We start from the raw sequence: 15,363 nt of genomic DNA on the forward strand, positions 1-15,363 counted from the left end.
CGCCACCGGGCTTTCAGACATTGGCCACTGTTCCCTCAACACTGATGGGTCCTCGCTCACAGGTCAGAAGGCTTGAGTGGAGGGAGCTTCTGTTCCTCTGACTCACTGATTTCAAGGAAAATATATTTATTCTGCACCTCAGTTTTCTCATTTGCAAAATGGGGGTATGAATATCTCCTTTCCAGGAGAGTGATGAAGATGAGGTTGACCTCCTAGGTTAGTGTGCTGGGAAAATGCATCCCTGAGAAGGATGAGGAGGTAGAGCGGGCGGCCGTGCAGCCCCTGCCAGGAGCTAGTCCCGGCGGTGGTGTCCCCCTGGGCTCCCAGGCAGACCCTGCCCGCCACCAGGAGCTCAGGGCCCAGGAGCTGCCGAAGAGCTGTATGAAGGCTTCCCTGGTGGCATGGTGGATAAGAATCCGCCTGCCAACGCAGGGGACATGGGTTTGATCCCTGGTCCAGGAAGATCCCACCTGCCCTGGAGCAGCTAAGCCCATGTATCACAGCTACTGAAGCCCCTGAGCCCTAGAGCCTGCGCTCCACAAGAGAAGCCACCTCAATGAGAAGCCCAAGTTCCGCAACTATAGAGTAGCCCGCACAAAGCAACGAAGGCCCAGAGCAGCCAAAAATTAATTAATTAATTAATAAAAGAGCCCTGTGAGGGGGCTGGGGAAGACTTCAGGGGAGGGAGCACCAGGCCTATGCTTGTCCGGTCCGCTAGAGATTGGCTTGGGACGTGGTCCTGGCACAAAGGCAGAGAAAGGGATGAGGGGAAGCCTGAGGCATGTTGTGGGGTTTGGGGACAGGGTGAGGAGGGAGGGACGGAGGGCCACTTCCCCTCTGAGCAGTGGCCAGAGCAGCAGTTCCTGAGACCCAGGCAGAAGTGTTTTGAAGGCTGGAGGACTCCTTGGGCGGCAAGGTTCCCCCAGAGGGCCTGAGCCTGACCAATTGCACTAGATTATCCTGACTCCGCCAGCCTTTCTGAAAGCCCTTCTGGGACAAAGAAACTAGGCATTTTCCAGACAAAAGCTAACAAAACGCCTCACATCTCAAGATTTTTCAGCCTTTACTAAAACACTCCTTTCTCTCTCTTGCCTGAATCGATAAAGTGATCTTCGATGGTCAGAATAAAGGCTGAGCAAGGGGAGTCGAGTGTCCTTGGTGGGGGGAGGGTCCCAGACGGTGCTGGGGAGGGGTTGCAGTGAATAGAGGGCCAGCGTCTGTAACAAATTCACCCTGTGCTGATTCCAAGCACAGGCTGGAAAATGCCGCCTGTGGTGGTGGAGAGCCCTGGGCCCCGGGCAGGGTCTGACCGCCTCCGCCGGCTGCGCTAGCTGTAACAGTAGGCACATGGCTTCCCTGCACCTTGGATTGCTCATCATAAGATGGACAGTTTGAGCAAAAGGCTCTGACAACAGGAAGGAAGGAGAGGCCAGCTTCCTCCCTCTCCCTTTCCCTCCAAGGGGCCGGGCCCACACCCTGCACCTTCCTGTTCCTGTCCACGCCCCTCTGGCCTCCATACCCAGGGACATGGTGAAGGCCTCCCTGCCTTCCTCTCTGCCCTGACCACCGTCATCCACGCTGGAAGCTGGGGCTCGCAGGAGGAGGCTCTGGAGGAGGGCGGCTGGGTCTTCCCTGCTGTCCACTTGCAGAGGCCGTCCTTCCTCCCACGGACCCCAAGAGAGTAAGTTACTCCCTCTCCTGTCCGCTCAGTGGAGACTCCAGGATTTGGCTGCACGACTGTTCCAGAAGGGTCTGGAAGGGCTGGTTTGTCTGGAGGGGTTTCCTGTTGAAGGCATCACAGCCCTCTGGGCCTGTGTCCTCCGCAGAACCAAGCCCAGGGTGCCACTCAGGGTGGGCCCCCCAGTCCAGCGTGGAAACCATCTCTGCATCATAGCCCCTCACGGTGAGATGCCAGCACTTGGTGCCCACTGGGGAGGGGGTCTACATCTAGAAGTTTCCTCAGGACACGTCCCACACAGACTCACAGGCTGGACCACACCAGTGATGCGATCTGATTGCCACTGGAAGCCTAATATTTTTGAGCATTTTATTTCCTCCCCAATAGGTGTGGATCCGGTAGCAAAATCAAGCTCTCAGGACACCCTCCAAGCTCGCTGCCTGACACATTGCACACAGTCACAAGTCCCGGCTTCTCTGAGCCCGAGGACACACCTCGGGCTTTCTCACCTCCTGTGTCTGCCCACCCCCCCCCCCCTACAGAAGCTAGTTCCCTGCCCATGTTCCCACCTCACCCACCCCGAGGATGATGCTCCAGAAACATGGCCTGCAGTCTGTCCTGACATACCCCACCGTCACCTGACAGCTGCACTGAATAGTTGTTGTTAAGTCGCTCAGTCGTGTCTGACTCTTTGCGACCCCATGGACTGTATCCTGCCAGGCTCCTCTGTCCATGGGATTCTCCAGGCAAGAACACTGGAGTGGGTAGCCATTTCCTTCTCCAGGGGATCTTCCTGACCCAGGGATAGAACCCAGGTCTCCTGCATTACAGGCAGGTTCTTTACCATCTGAGCTATAGGGAAGCCTGTGGGTTTCCCAGGTCATCTCCAAAGGTGTTTGGGTGAAAAAGGAAGCAAGACAGAAAAGCTTTGGGAGGAAGCCCCAGAGCTCCCACTGTGCGGAGCCAGCCCCCAACTCCAAGCAGGGCAGGGGTCAGCCCCAGGCCACAAACCTGTCCTTGCGGGGGCTAAACTGTCTCCTCCTCTTAGGACGGAAGGAGACCAGACTGTCAGCTGGCGCGATTTCCCCGATAAAATGCCTGTATACTTAATCTCATCCTCGCTGCACTGTGACAGCCGGGTGCTCGGTTAAATCATTTCCTCTCCTGCCCTGACATCTAGAAAATCCGCTCTCAGGGCCCGCTGGTCCTGCTTGATTGGCATTCATCAGGGCTTTTAGCTCCTTTGATCTCTTCCCCCAGCTGGTCTCTCGGTTCTGAGTTCCTCACCCCTGCTCGCTGTCTCCAGCCAGCTCTCCATGTGTCATGGGCCAGGCTGGAGTAGAGACATCTGAACGTGGCCCCCTCCTCCTTGCCAGTTGCCTGCCGTCCAGAGGAGGAACTGGGCCCTCTCCCTGAAGGGCACAGCTCAACAACCCAGAGCAAGACCCAGAGTTGTGTGTCTCCTTCCTCTTGCTGTACTAGGGTCTCTGCTGCAGGGACCTCATCTGCTGAGCTGGCCCATTCTAAGTATTTCCCGGTCATGCCTGAGCCTTCTCCTGGAACTCCTAGATCTCAGCTGATTTATCCCTTTCTGCTCTTAAAAAATCCAGTTTTAAAACAGCTAGCACCAGGAATTCCCTGGTGGTCCAGTGAGTATGACTCTGAGCTCCCAGTGCAGGGGACACAGGTTTGTTTCCTGCTTGGGGAACTAAGATACCACATGCTTTGTGGCGTGGCCATATAAAATTTAAAAATTTTTTTAATTTAAAAATCAAAAAAAAAAGGAAGACAGCTCTGGGCCATGGCACGTGCATGCGTGTGTGTGTGTGTGTGTGTTAGTTGCTCAGTCGTGTCTGACTCTGTGTGACACCATGGACTACAGCTCACTAGAGTCCTCTGTCCATGGAATTCTCCAGGCAAGAATACTGGAGTGGGTAGCCATTCCCTTCTCCAGGGTATCTTCCCGATCCAGGGATCAAACCAGAGTCTCCTGCATTGCAGATGGATTCTTTATCATCTGAGCCACTAAGGAAGCCCTCTATGGCACATACCTCATGCTAAAAAAAAAAAAAAGCTAGCATTTATTGAGTGCCTACTATATACCAGATACCTTTGCACACATGACGTCACTGAATCCTCCCAACCACCCTAAGGGGCTTCCCTTGTGTCTCAGCTGGTAAAGAATCTGCCTGCTATGCGGGAGACCTGGGTTTGATCCCTGGGTTGGGAAGATCCCCTGGAGAAAGGAAAGGCTACCCAGTCCAGTATTCTGGCCTGGAGAATTCCGTGGACTTATAGTCCATGGTGTCGAAAGAGTCAGACACGACTGAGCGACTTTCAAAACCATCCTAAGAGCTGAGTGCTGCTGTTGTCCCCATTGGACAGATGAGAAATCGAGGATCCCAAAGCTTCAGTAGTTGCACCAGGGTCGCAGGGTTTGTATGTGACCAAGCCAGGACCTGAACCCAGATTTGAGTCGCTCTGTGTGTGCTCTCTATGCCAAAGCCTTTGACTGTGTGGATCACAATCAACTGTGGAAAATTCTGAAAGAGATGGGAATCCCAGACCACCTGATCTGTCTCTTAAGAAACCTGTATGCCGGTCAGGAAGCAACAGTTAGAACTGGACATGGAACAACAGACTGGTTCCAAATAGGAAAAGGAGAACGTCAAGGCTGTATATTGTCACCCTGCTTATTTAACTTCTATGCAGAGTACATCATGAGAAATGCTGGGCTGGAAGAAGCACAAGCTGGAATCAAGATTGCCGGGAGAAATATCAATAACCTCAGATATGCAGATGACACCACCCTTATGGCAGAAAGTGAGGAACTCAAAAGCCTCTTGATGAAAGTGAAAGAGGAGAGTGAAAAAGTTGGCTTAAAGCTCAACATTCAGAAAATGAAGATCATGGCATCTGGTCCCATCACTTCACGGGAAATAGATGGGTAAACAGTGGAAACAGTGTCAGATGTTATTTTTGGGGCTCCAAAATCACTGCAGATGGTGATTGCAGCCATGAAATTAAAAGATGCTTACTCCTTAGAAGGAAAGTTATGACCAACATAGACAGTATATTCAAAAGCAGAGACATTACTTTGCCAACAAAGGTCTGTCTAGTCAAGGCTATGGTTTTTCCAGTGGTCATGTATGGATGTGAGAGTTGGACTGTGAAGAAAGCTGAGCGCCGAAGAATTGATGCTTTTTGAACTGTGGGGTTGAGAGTCCCTTGGACTGCAAGGAGATCCAACCACTCCATCCTAAAGGAGATCAGTCCTGGGTGTTCTTTGGAAGGGATGATCCTAAAGCTGAAACTCCAGCACTTGGCCACCTCATGCAAAGAGTTGACTCATTGGAAAAGACTCTGATGCTGGGAGGGATTGGGGGCAGGAGGAGAAGGGGACAACAGAGGATGAGACGGCTGGATGGCATCACCGACTAGATGGACATGAGTTTGAGTGAATTCCGGGAGTTGGTGATGGACAGGGAGGCCTGGTGTGCTGCGATTCATGGGGTTGCAGAGTTGGACACGACTGAGTGACTGAACTGAACTGAACTGAACTGAGTGTGCTCTCAGTAGGTCTCCTTTAAAACCTCCCTTTGTATTTTCACAGTAAGTGAAATGAGGCTTCCCTGGTGACTCAGACGGTAAAGAATCTACCTGCAGTGGGGGACACCCGGGTTCGATCCCTGGATTGGGAAGACCTTCTGGAGAAGGGAATGGCTACCCACTCCTGGTGGGCTGCAATCCGTGGGGTTGCAGAGTGGGACACGACTGAGCAACTAACACTTTCACTTTCAATAAGTGAGATGGAGAGAGAAATCCCACCATCGGCTTGCTGAGGCTCCTCTGATATAAGTGCTCCCTCCACCTCCCAACCCCTACCCAGGGTCTCCTGTTTGGGTCACACCACCCTGATTTGTCCTGCTTTGTAAATGCTCCTGGTCCCTCCATATGGATGCCTCCTCCAGCCAAGGCAGCGCCTTACCTTAAGGTAGCATCACTCTAGGGGAGGAGGCTTGGGGACTAGAGTGTTCATACCGCCCCCTCCCACCCCCTGTGATAGCTGAGGACACTGAGGCCTGGAGAAGGGGGAGGTCAGCACCAGCACCGGCAGGCGGCCTGCGTCCAGAGGACAGGCACTTTGGTCTCCATCTCCCATCTGCAGACAGTAAAACCTGCACCCTGTGTGTCCACCACCTTGACGTCCACAGACCCCTTTCTCTGTCCTCCCCCACCCTTCTCTCGGTTCCAGACCGAAAAACATCGTCCTTCACAGACAGCTGGCTTCCCTGTTTTTTAAAAATATAGATACATTTACTTATTTGGCTGTTCTGGGTCTTAGTTGCGGCATGTGGGATCTAGTCCCCTGACCAGGGATTGAACTTGGGCCCCCTGCTTTGGGAGCACAGAGTCTTAGCAGATGGACCACCAGGGAAGTCCCTTGCTTTGTTTCTTAATCACCGCAAATGTAATCTCTAAAAATCTCCTTTCTTAAGGCCTCTCAAAGGCAGTAAATTCTTTAAGAATGCCTGATCTGATGCACTTCCTCTCGCTACATAGATTAAGATCGTTTCCTCGTTCGGAGTCCGATGAAATGGATTTGAAACCCTTTTTGTTATCCATCAGAAATACTTACTGGAATGATAAGTCATTTTCATGGTCACGTTATGGGTTAAAAGATACATGAATAGGTAAAGATGACCTTTCAGAGGAGAAAACAAACTAACCCAGGAAGTAGTGAAGTTAGAGAAATCTCTAGGCCTTCCCTTCCTGGGAGTGAAAGGAGAACCTCTATAATATTCAAACAAGCAGTTTTCAGCAAACGGAGCAAAAATTTGTTTCTTCTTCTAAAATTGGACAAAAGCTGGTCCTCGTGGTAGCTTGCATTTTGTTGTTCTGAAAGTATTATCTTAGTCATGTTTATTTCTTTCCTTTTTTTTTTTTCGGCCATGCCATATGGCTTGTGGGATCTCAGTTCCTCGACACAGGGATTAAACCCCGGGCGAGGAGCCTGGTAGGCTGCAGCCCCTGGGGTCGCAAAGAGTCGGACACGACTGAGCGACTTCCCTTTTACTTTTCACTTTCATGCATTGGAGAAGGAAATGGCAACCCACTCCAGTGTTCTTGCCTGGAGACTCCCAGGGACGGGGGAGCCTGGTGGGCTGCCGTCTAGGGGGTCACACAGAGTCGGACATGACTGAAGCGACTTAGCAGCAGCAGCATGGTGTAAAAGTTCAGAACCCTAACCATCAGGGAACTCCCAAACACGGAATTCCCATGTTCTTTTCCTTAAATAATAAAGCTTAGAGCTTTTATCCTCTAAAAGTATTCCCTTGGACGTTTCTCTCTTCAGCCTGATTGCACGAACCTCCGGCTCAAGGGTCAGGGGAAGAGGGGGGCAGGGAAGGGCCCCACCTTCTCACTCCCTGGACCATAGGCCAGGCTCTCTCGGGGGGACAAAGTTTGGGGGGACCACACTTCACTTCCTGCACCAACGAATCCCTTCCTTCCTTTGTCCCCTGACGCCAGTGGTAGAAGCCACAACGGACGTGGTTCAAATCCCAACTGTGCCATCGACTGGTCCGGGGACCGTCATTCATCATCTCTGAGCCTCGTGTATAAGTAACATGGAACAACAATATTTTATAAGCTTTCCATGAGAATTAAATCATACCTGTATCTATTGCACACAGCAGGCTCTCAGCACAGGACAGCTAGCATTCTCCTTCCCTCTTGTGTGTGGGGAACACAAAACAGAGTCACAGAGGGAGCAGGGGTTCTCTAATCAGCTCCGACATCCAGCAGCCTGTCTGGAGGTGGCCCAGCCTGGCCTGGCTCCCAGGGAAGCAGCCCCGGGGCTGAGCATCCGTCATGACTCCCCAGGTCACAGGAGAGACCATCTTAGAGGACAGCTAGGCCTGAGCGGAAGCACACGGGAGATTGCTCCAGACACAAGTCCCATGTCCCACAGAGCAGAATGCGGACACCAGCACAGGACAGAACTTTCCTGATGCCCACTGGAGTTAGGGGGACCGCCCCTACCCAGCGAACCGCCCCCCCACACGGCATCTGCTCCATCTCTTGTGCCCCCAGATTCCAGCAGGGAAGACTCAGGGGCACGGAGCGCACAGAGGGGTAAAATGACAGGGGGTCTGGGGGTGGAAGACCACCGTCTCTGGCTCTGGGACCAAATTCTCTGCCCTCTCCATTGAGGCCACCCTCGGGGATGGAGTCGGCCAAGATGGGCTCTCCTGTGACAAGCTGGGGACCCTCAGAAAACAGGAGCCCAAATAAGGATGAGCAGCCGCTCCCCACTCCCGCTGCTCTACACCACCCGCAGTTTGCTACACCCACAGTGGATGGTGGTTTTCGACCCCCAGGACTCCCACCCAGGCTCCGCTCCAGGACAGCACATCGCAGGGGGCAGTCTTCACAGCCCTGGCTCAGGGGCCGGACCCCAACCCCTGCAAAGGCCTCTGGAACCGAATCTCTGGACTCTGAGGAGAACATCAGACAATTTCCCCTTGGCCTTGCCGCTGCCCACTGCCCCCCTGGCCTAAAGATTCGGAGACCCTGGAGCTTGGAGGATGGGTGGGCTGGGCGCGCATCCTTCCACCCCTACCCCTGCCCCACCCCACCCATACAGTGACAGCAGCTGAGGCCTCTCTGTGCTTCTCTGGGGAAGAGCAGGCAATTCTGAAGTCCCAGAATGGGGAGGGGTGGGGGGAAGTGTTCCCGGCAGCCTGGGCACCTGATGTGATGGGTGGAGCAGGCACAGGACTCGGGGCCCCTGAGCCCACCTGTTTGAAGACTAAACTGTATCGACTGAGAATTCAATCACTCCGTAATCGCTGAGTAAACTCTGGCTGGTCCACTGATCAGGCCTCTGGCCACTGTGGTGGATGCTGACGTGGGGTTCCCCCTGCAACACCACTGCTGGCCAGTGTCCCCTCCTCAGGGGTCCCCAGCAGGGCCCCCAGCCTGGCTGATTGGCAGGGAGGAGGGGGACAGGGAGGGACTGGCTGGTGGGGAGTGGGGGCAGGCTCCCTTGTGGCCACAGTGCCCTGAGCAGAAAAGGTAGACTACAGAATCGTTTTTTCTTTTGTGGAGGGAGATATAAATTCCAGCCTAGAAACCCTGGCAGGTTGCATGCTAATACATTAACAGCAGTTAATTCTATACGACCGGGTTCCATTTTTATTTTCTTCTTTATATTTCTGCATTTTCCACATTTCCAAAAACTAGCAACTGTAACTTATAATCAGAGAAAATAGATGTTATTCAGGGTCGAATGCAGTGGTTGGAAGGATCCCTCCCATGCTCCTGAAGAAAACCCCGGTGGCAGTTCCATGCAATGCAGCCGCCTGCGGGAGCTCAGCCTGGGCTGACCTTCCAGCCCCAGAACCGGTGGGCAGGGGTCCCTCTGCTGAGACCCCGAACTTCTCTCCACCCCAAGCCGTCATCTGCAGGTGGCCACAGGGAATGGAGACAAAATACCAGGGCTGCTTAGTGCTGGGGCCTGGCACATTAGGTAACATTAAGTGCCTCTCCCATCCCTGTTGGAGAACCGACGCCCAGAGTGCCCCGGCCCCTCCCCTCCCCCAGGGCCGGGGGTGGTTCTGCTTCCTGCCCAGGGACCCCCTCCTGAGCGCCCCCCACCTCCTGTCATCACTCTAACAGATGTCAGTCTTCCTCCTCTGGGGGGGCGCTCCGTGCCACCCACAGAGACAAATGGGCTGCTATATCTCTCTCTCTAGATGCCGGAGGCTGCTTGTTCCCCAGGTTACTGAGCACCCCAAAGGGAGGGGAGACTATGGGAAGAAGGGCAGGGCCCGCAATCACTGCCCCGTTCAGTCACCCAGAATAAAGCCCTGTCATTACTGGCAGTGGGGGGACGTGAGGAAGTGGGGCAGAGCCCAGCTCGCACTCCACTCGCTGCCCTGGAGGCTGATCGCCCTGCTTCCCACCTGGGAAGTGTGGGGTGCCTACTCGGGGCCGCGTGAACATGGGCACGGGGATGGGTGGTCCAGCCTCAGAGGCCTTGTGGCCCCCGTAACCACCCCAGGGCACCCCACCTCCGGCCTCCCAATCTTCCCACTTCTGTGAGCATCGCTCTCGGGCAGGCTCTGGGTCCCAAGAGAGAGGTTCCCTGACTCCAGCCCCAAAGCTTCCCCCCGGGGTAGCTGGATAAGGCTGAGCTCGCACCCCTGCACCCCCAGGACTAGGGCTTTGGGAGGGGGCAAGGGTCTCTCCTGGACCGAGGGTTTATCTCAGGCTCCAGCAGTTCTTTTCTGTACATCTGATCAAAGGAACTATGGACCATCGTCTGCCCCACCACCACCCCCGTCCCCAGGATGAGCCCATCGGCTCCAGAAAGGGACTCCTGCTCAGGCCTACAGCTTGGGTAGGGATGGTTGGTGGGGGGATGGTTGGTGGTGGGGGAACAGCACCTCACACTCTGCTGACCTGGATCACTGCTGGCTTGGGCCATATTTGGAGGAGGGAGGTAAGGGGCCTCGTGGCCAACCCTGCACTCACGCACCGGAGACCCTGACCCTGAGCTGTGACTGATGGTGTGAAGTCTTCACTGGGCCTCCTGTAAGGACCATCCAGCTTCTCCCTGGAGACCCCAGAGGAGGCCCACCAGCTGAGGCCTTGCTGTTGTTCTGTTGTTGTTCAGTCGCTCAGTCAAGTCCGGTTCTTAGCAACCCCATGGACTGCAGCACACCAGGCTTCCCTGTCCTCCACTACCTCCCTGAGTTTGCTCAAGTTCGTGTCCGTTAAGTCGGTGATACCTTGCAACCATCTCATCCTCTGTCTCCCTCTTCTCCTTTTGCCCTCAATCTTTCCCAGCATCAGGTTCTTTTCCAATGAGTCGGCTCTTCACATTAGGCGGCCACATTATTGGAGCCTCGCTGAGCCGGTGAAAACCCAGACTGAGCGGTGGGGGCAGCCTGGCCTGTCTCAGAGCCCAAACTGGGGTCTCCTGAGGGTGGCTCAGGGGCCTTGTGACCTGTATCCTCACCTCAGCCCAGTCTCTGACCTCAGCACCTCCTTAGGGAAGCTCGAGGGTGATGGTCGGGTACCCGCTCTGGAGGCTAAAGGGGAGGGAAGGGCCGGGAAGGTCCCGGGCAGAGCTGGGAACAGGCGTGTTGGGTGTCTGATGGGAGGAAACTTATCTGGGCAGGGCTTCCCCAGGAAGCCAAGAACAGACAGACAGACGGACACACAGACTACTGAACATCCGGGGCTTCTCCTAGAGAAGCCGAGACACTGACATCAGACAGACTGACGGACAGACAAACAGAAACACGCTCCAGGAAACTACAGACCGGACAGACAGGACACCTGGAACAACTGGGAGCGGAAAGTGACAGAGGTTGACAGTCGGGACACACCTGGGGGCCCCTCCCCCGGCCCTGCGCAGGGGGCGGGCGGGGAGGAAGCAGCGGGCAGAGCTCACAGGCCCCGGGGGACTTAGAGAGCCTCCCACCTCCCTCCCAGGGATTCGAAGACAAGAGATTTCCTACCATCTTGGAAAAGAAGCCTGTCCCTCTGCCCCCTCCCGCCCTGCCTGCCCCCGTCTCCCACCCCCTCCCACCAGGAGTCAGGGCTCTGGGGTGAGGGTGGGGGTGACTGGGAAGGGGCGAGGAAGACCCAAGAGATGACTTCTATCCTTGGGCACCTCCCAGGCGCCAGCGTCTTGGGGGCGCTGTGTCATCTATGCTCACTGGCGCCAGGGCTCGAGGGGCAGCAAGAGATGTGGACCGGACTGAGATGGACCGATGGGCAGCGGGGGCAGACCAGACAGCTCCTCTCTTCTCCTCCCCACCAAGGAGGACCACTCGGCCGTGTGTCTGAGCAGTGACCGCTCACGGGACAGGGCACGGCCTGCCCATCCTTCCTCCAGGTCACTAACTCTCTGCCCTCTTTCCCGTCCTCTCCCACTGTCTCATTCTCTCGTTTCTCATCTTCCTTCCAGTTTCCAGGAGGGTCATTTCCAATGTGGGGGCTCACATGCCCCCCTGGACAGGGAGCCCCTGGGGATCCAGGGGGCCGCTCTCTCCTGTGGTCATGGGAGCAGAGCTCAGCCCCCAGTCCTCTGGGCATCAGCACAGCACCTGGTCCTCCCCTTGCTCCCATCCCCAGTGCGGTCACCTCCGGGAACAACCGTGCCTCCTACAGCCCTGGAGGTGAGCACCCTAAGGTGGACACCTGATTTAACCCAACCTAACCCCCCGCCACTTCCATTCCCGCCCCCTCCCCGAGAGTCCTGCCTTTCCCAACCCCCCCGCCCCCGACTCCTTCCAAGGGAAAACAAGCAGGGAAGGTTTTCCATCGCCAAGCTCACCACCTACCACCTCTGATGACTACCCATTATTTTCCTAGGAATAAAGGGGGAAGGATCATGGGGTCACTGAGGCTTAAACCCGGAAGTGGCCCTTAGTGCAGGTCTAGGCCTGGGTGCTCACAGCCCAGAACCTTCTGCTGCCCTCCCACACAGACCTAAAGCCCATCTAGGCTGCGAGCAGCCCAGAGGCTCAGAGAGATGGTACATCATGTTGTTCTCTACGTAGAACAGCCCTTCTTCATACAGATGGGGAAACTGGGGCCCAGGGGAGTTAAGGAACTTGCCCAAGTTCACTCCAACAAGAGGAGACAGCAGATGGGGTCAACTCCGCGCCCGAGTCTGAGTGTCCTGACCCCCAGGGAAGTAAAGGACGAGCAAAGGAAAGAGAAAGGTGCAGAACTGAGGCAGAAATCTTGGGGGAAAGAGAAGAGGACAAAGTGTGAGCAGCACAGAGGGGGCGGCTCCAGGTGGAGATGGAGGGAGAGAGTACTGATGGGGCGAGGAGGAGAGCTGGAGGGCTGGGGGGAGGACGGGGGGAAGAGAGAGGCTGGGTGAATGACCCAGGACAGGTGAGGAGGAGAGCCTGGACAGGACCCTGACTTCTCAGCGCCTCCCTCCCTTCCCAGGTGGTCGGCCAACCCAGCGGAGGTGGACAAGCCTAAAAATCAAAGTTATCTTGGCTCCTTCGTGGAAGGAGAAAAATTATCAAGAAAAATGCAAGTCTTGAGTAAGAAAGGCAGTATGGGTCCTCTTATTAGGTGGGCACCTTTGGGTGCCAGACAACCCACCACTAAGACATGTAGATAGAATCAAGTTAATTTCCCCTGATGTTTAAACAGGTGTACTTTTTATAGGCTGTTTAGTGGGGACGAGTATAGATCTGGGATTTGAACAGTAGGGTTATAATGATCTAAAAGTCAGCAATGGCTCATCTGGGGTCTGGAAGAAGGAAGGAGAGATGGAAACATGAGGAAGGAGGTAAAAACAAATAAAACGCGAGACTAGGGAGGAAGAAGCGGAGTGGGCCCCCGGTGTGTGCTCTGCCCAGGGCGGAGGACGGTGAGGTGGGGAGGGGAGGACGCGCAGCGGCTCTTCCCACCTGTGGGGGCCCAGGTCGGAGCATGCGGGCTTCTGCTCGGCGTCAGCGGCTGGACAGCAGAACTGGTGCAGCACGGTCTCATTCCTGAGGGCAGAGCAGAGGGAGAAGGTCAGTGCCCTCTGACCACAAGGCGCCTCTGCCCAGCATGCTGCCCCCCGGGGAACTCCGAGGTCCCAAATGCTGCCCGGGGAGGACGTGCGTCATTGCAGACACCACCTCCTGCTCGCAGCCCTCCCACCTCTTCTACCTCTGCACCCTGGTACCCGCAGCAGGCTCCTCCACGTGGATGTACCATCTATTCAGCCCTGACTTTTGTCACGATCACAGTTAGTCCTCCATAGCCCTGCCACCCACTAAGGTCCGGCCAGCAAGGCAGAACTAGGTCTATTCATCCAAGATGCACAGAATTGCACTCAGGGAACATTTTTGGCTAATCATGTGCAAAGATGCAGAGCGCTCATAGAAGCTCAGATGGTAAAGAATCTACCTGCAATGTGGGAGGCCCGGGTTCGATCCCTGGGTCAGGAAGATCCCCTGGATGAGGAAATGGAAACCCACTCCAGTATCCTTGCCTGAAGAATCCCATGGACACAGGAGCCTGGTAGGCTACAGTCCATGGGGTCGCAAAGAGGCAGACACGACTGAGTGACTGAGCACACAGACGACGTCTTGATTTACTGAGGCTCAGTTTTTTGTGTGTGTTTCAGCACAGAGGGAATTCAGAAAAATTAAAAAAGGAGGCAGCGTGGCCTGAAAGAAGAGGAGAAGCTGGGATTCATCCGGAAGCGGACCCCATCTCTTATTTCAAAAGAGCTAGGAAGTGGAGAAGAGAGTGGCAATACTGCCAGGGGAAAGTCAGAGACCAGAGACGCCAGCTGGCCAGAGGGAGAGGAAGCACCAAACGCCAAGAGCTCATGAGGCCGTCGCCCGGCCAGGCCCTGAACCAGGGGAGGCTGCCCAACCACGACCTCCCACGTCTGTATTCAGACTCAGGACTCCACGGCTCGGCCATAAACACAGCTGAGTCACTGAGGGGACTGATGAGACATGTGGTCCTGTAGTGGGGGAAGCGGCAGAGGATGGACAGACGAGGGGACACCCAGCAGGAGAACCGAGAAAGAAATGCCAACAACTTTGAGAAACAAGAACAAGTTATAGGGACTTCCCTGGTGGTCCAGTGATTAAGAATCCGCCTGCCAGTGCAGGGAACACGGGTTCAATCCCTGGTCCGGGAAGATTCCACATGCCGTGGACCAACTAAGCCCGTGAACCACAACTACTGAGACTGTGTTCTAGAGCCTGCAAACCATCATTACTGAGCCCATGTGCCACAACTACAGAAGCCCGAGCGCCCTAGAGACCATGCCCTATGCTCCACACCAAGAGAAGTCGCCGCAATGAGAAGCCCGCGAACCGCAACTGGAGAGTAGCCTGCTCACTGCAACGAGAGAAAAGCCCGCAGAGCAACGGAGACCCAGTGAAGCCATAAATAAATAAATACATAGACGAGTTATAGGACTTTCACTGTGTGTTTTCAAGACTTAAAGCTGCTCAAATTAAGAGAATTTGGTGTTGGCATAAGGACAGACATACAGATTGTACCAAAAGCAGAGGCTAGAAATAGAGTCAAACATCAACTGATTCTTGGTACATTGATTTGTAGTAAAAGTACCAAGATAATTCAGTAAGGGATAATAACTTTTTTAACAGATGGTGCTGAAACAGTTGAATATGGAAAATGGACTTCAATCCATATCTTACACCATAGATATATGAATTAATACTAACTGGATCATAGACTTAAAGTAACAGATGTAATAATTTTATAAACAGACCTAATGATTTTATTTTTCCAGTAGTCATGTATGGATGTGAGAGTTGGAACATAAATAAAGCTGAGCACCTAAGAATTGATGCTTTTGAACTGGGGTGTTGGAGAAGACTCTTGAGAGTCCCTTCGACTGCAAGGAGATGCAACCAGTCTATCCTACAGGAGATCATTGGAAGGACTGATGCTGAAACTCCAATACTTTGACCACCTGATGCGAAGAAACTGACTCATTGGAAAAGACCCTGATGCTGGGAAAGATTGAAGGTGGGAGGAGAAGGGGATGACAGAGGATGAGATGGTTGGATGGCATCACCGACTTGATGGACATGAGTTTGAATAAACTCCGGGTGTTGGTGGTGAGGGACAGGGAGGCCTGTCGTGCTGCAGTCCTTGGGGTCACA

The 15,363-nt window shown here is 54.4% G+C and overlaps 1 protein-coding gene across 9 annotated transcripts in view; it reads right to left on the bottom strand.

Annotated features, from left to right (window-relative positions):
- Positions 1-15,363, bottom strand: part of IQSEC3 (IQ motif and Sec7 domain 3) — a 92,072-nt gene that overhangs the window by 47,055 nt on the left and 29,654 nt on the right. For all 9 annotated transcript variants that reach the window (XM_027541015.1, XM_027541014.1, XM_027541016.1 and 6 more), the window contains exon 2: positions 13,132-13,215. In XM_027541015.1, the coding sequence (XP_027396816.1) occupies positions 13,132-13,215 (84 nt within the window). The remainder of the gene's footprint in view (positions 1-13,131; positions 13,216-15,363) is intronic.

This window comes from Bos indicus x Bos taurus, chromosome 5 (assembly GCF_003369695.1).
Source record: "Bos indicus x Bos taurus breed Angus x Brahman F1 hybrid chromosome 5, Bos_hybrid_MaternalHap_v2.0, whole genome shotgun sequence".
NCBI lineage: Eukaryota > Metazoa > Chordata > Mammalia > Artiodactyla > Bovidae > Bos > Bos indicus x Bos taurus.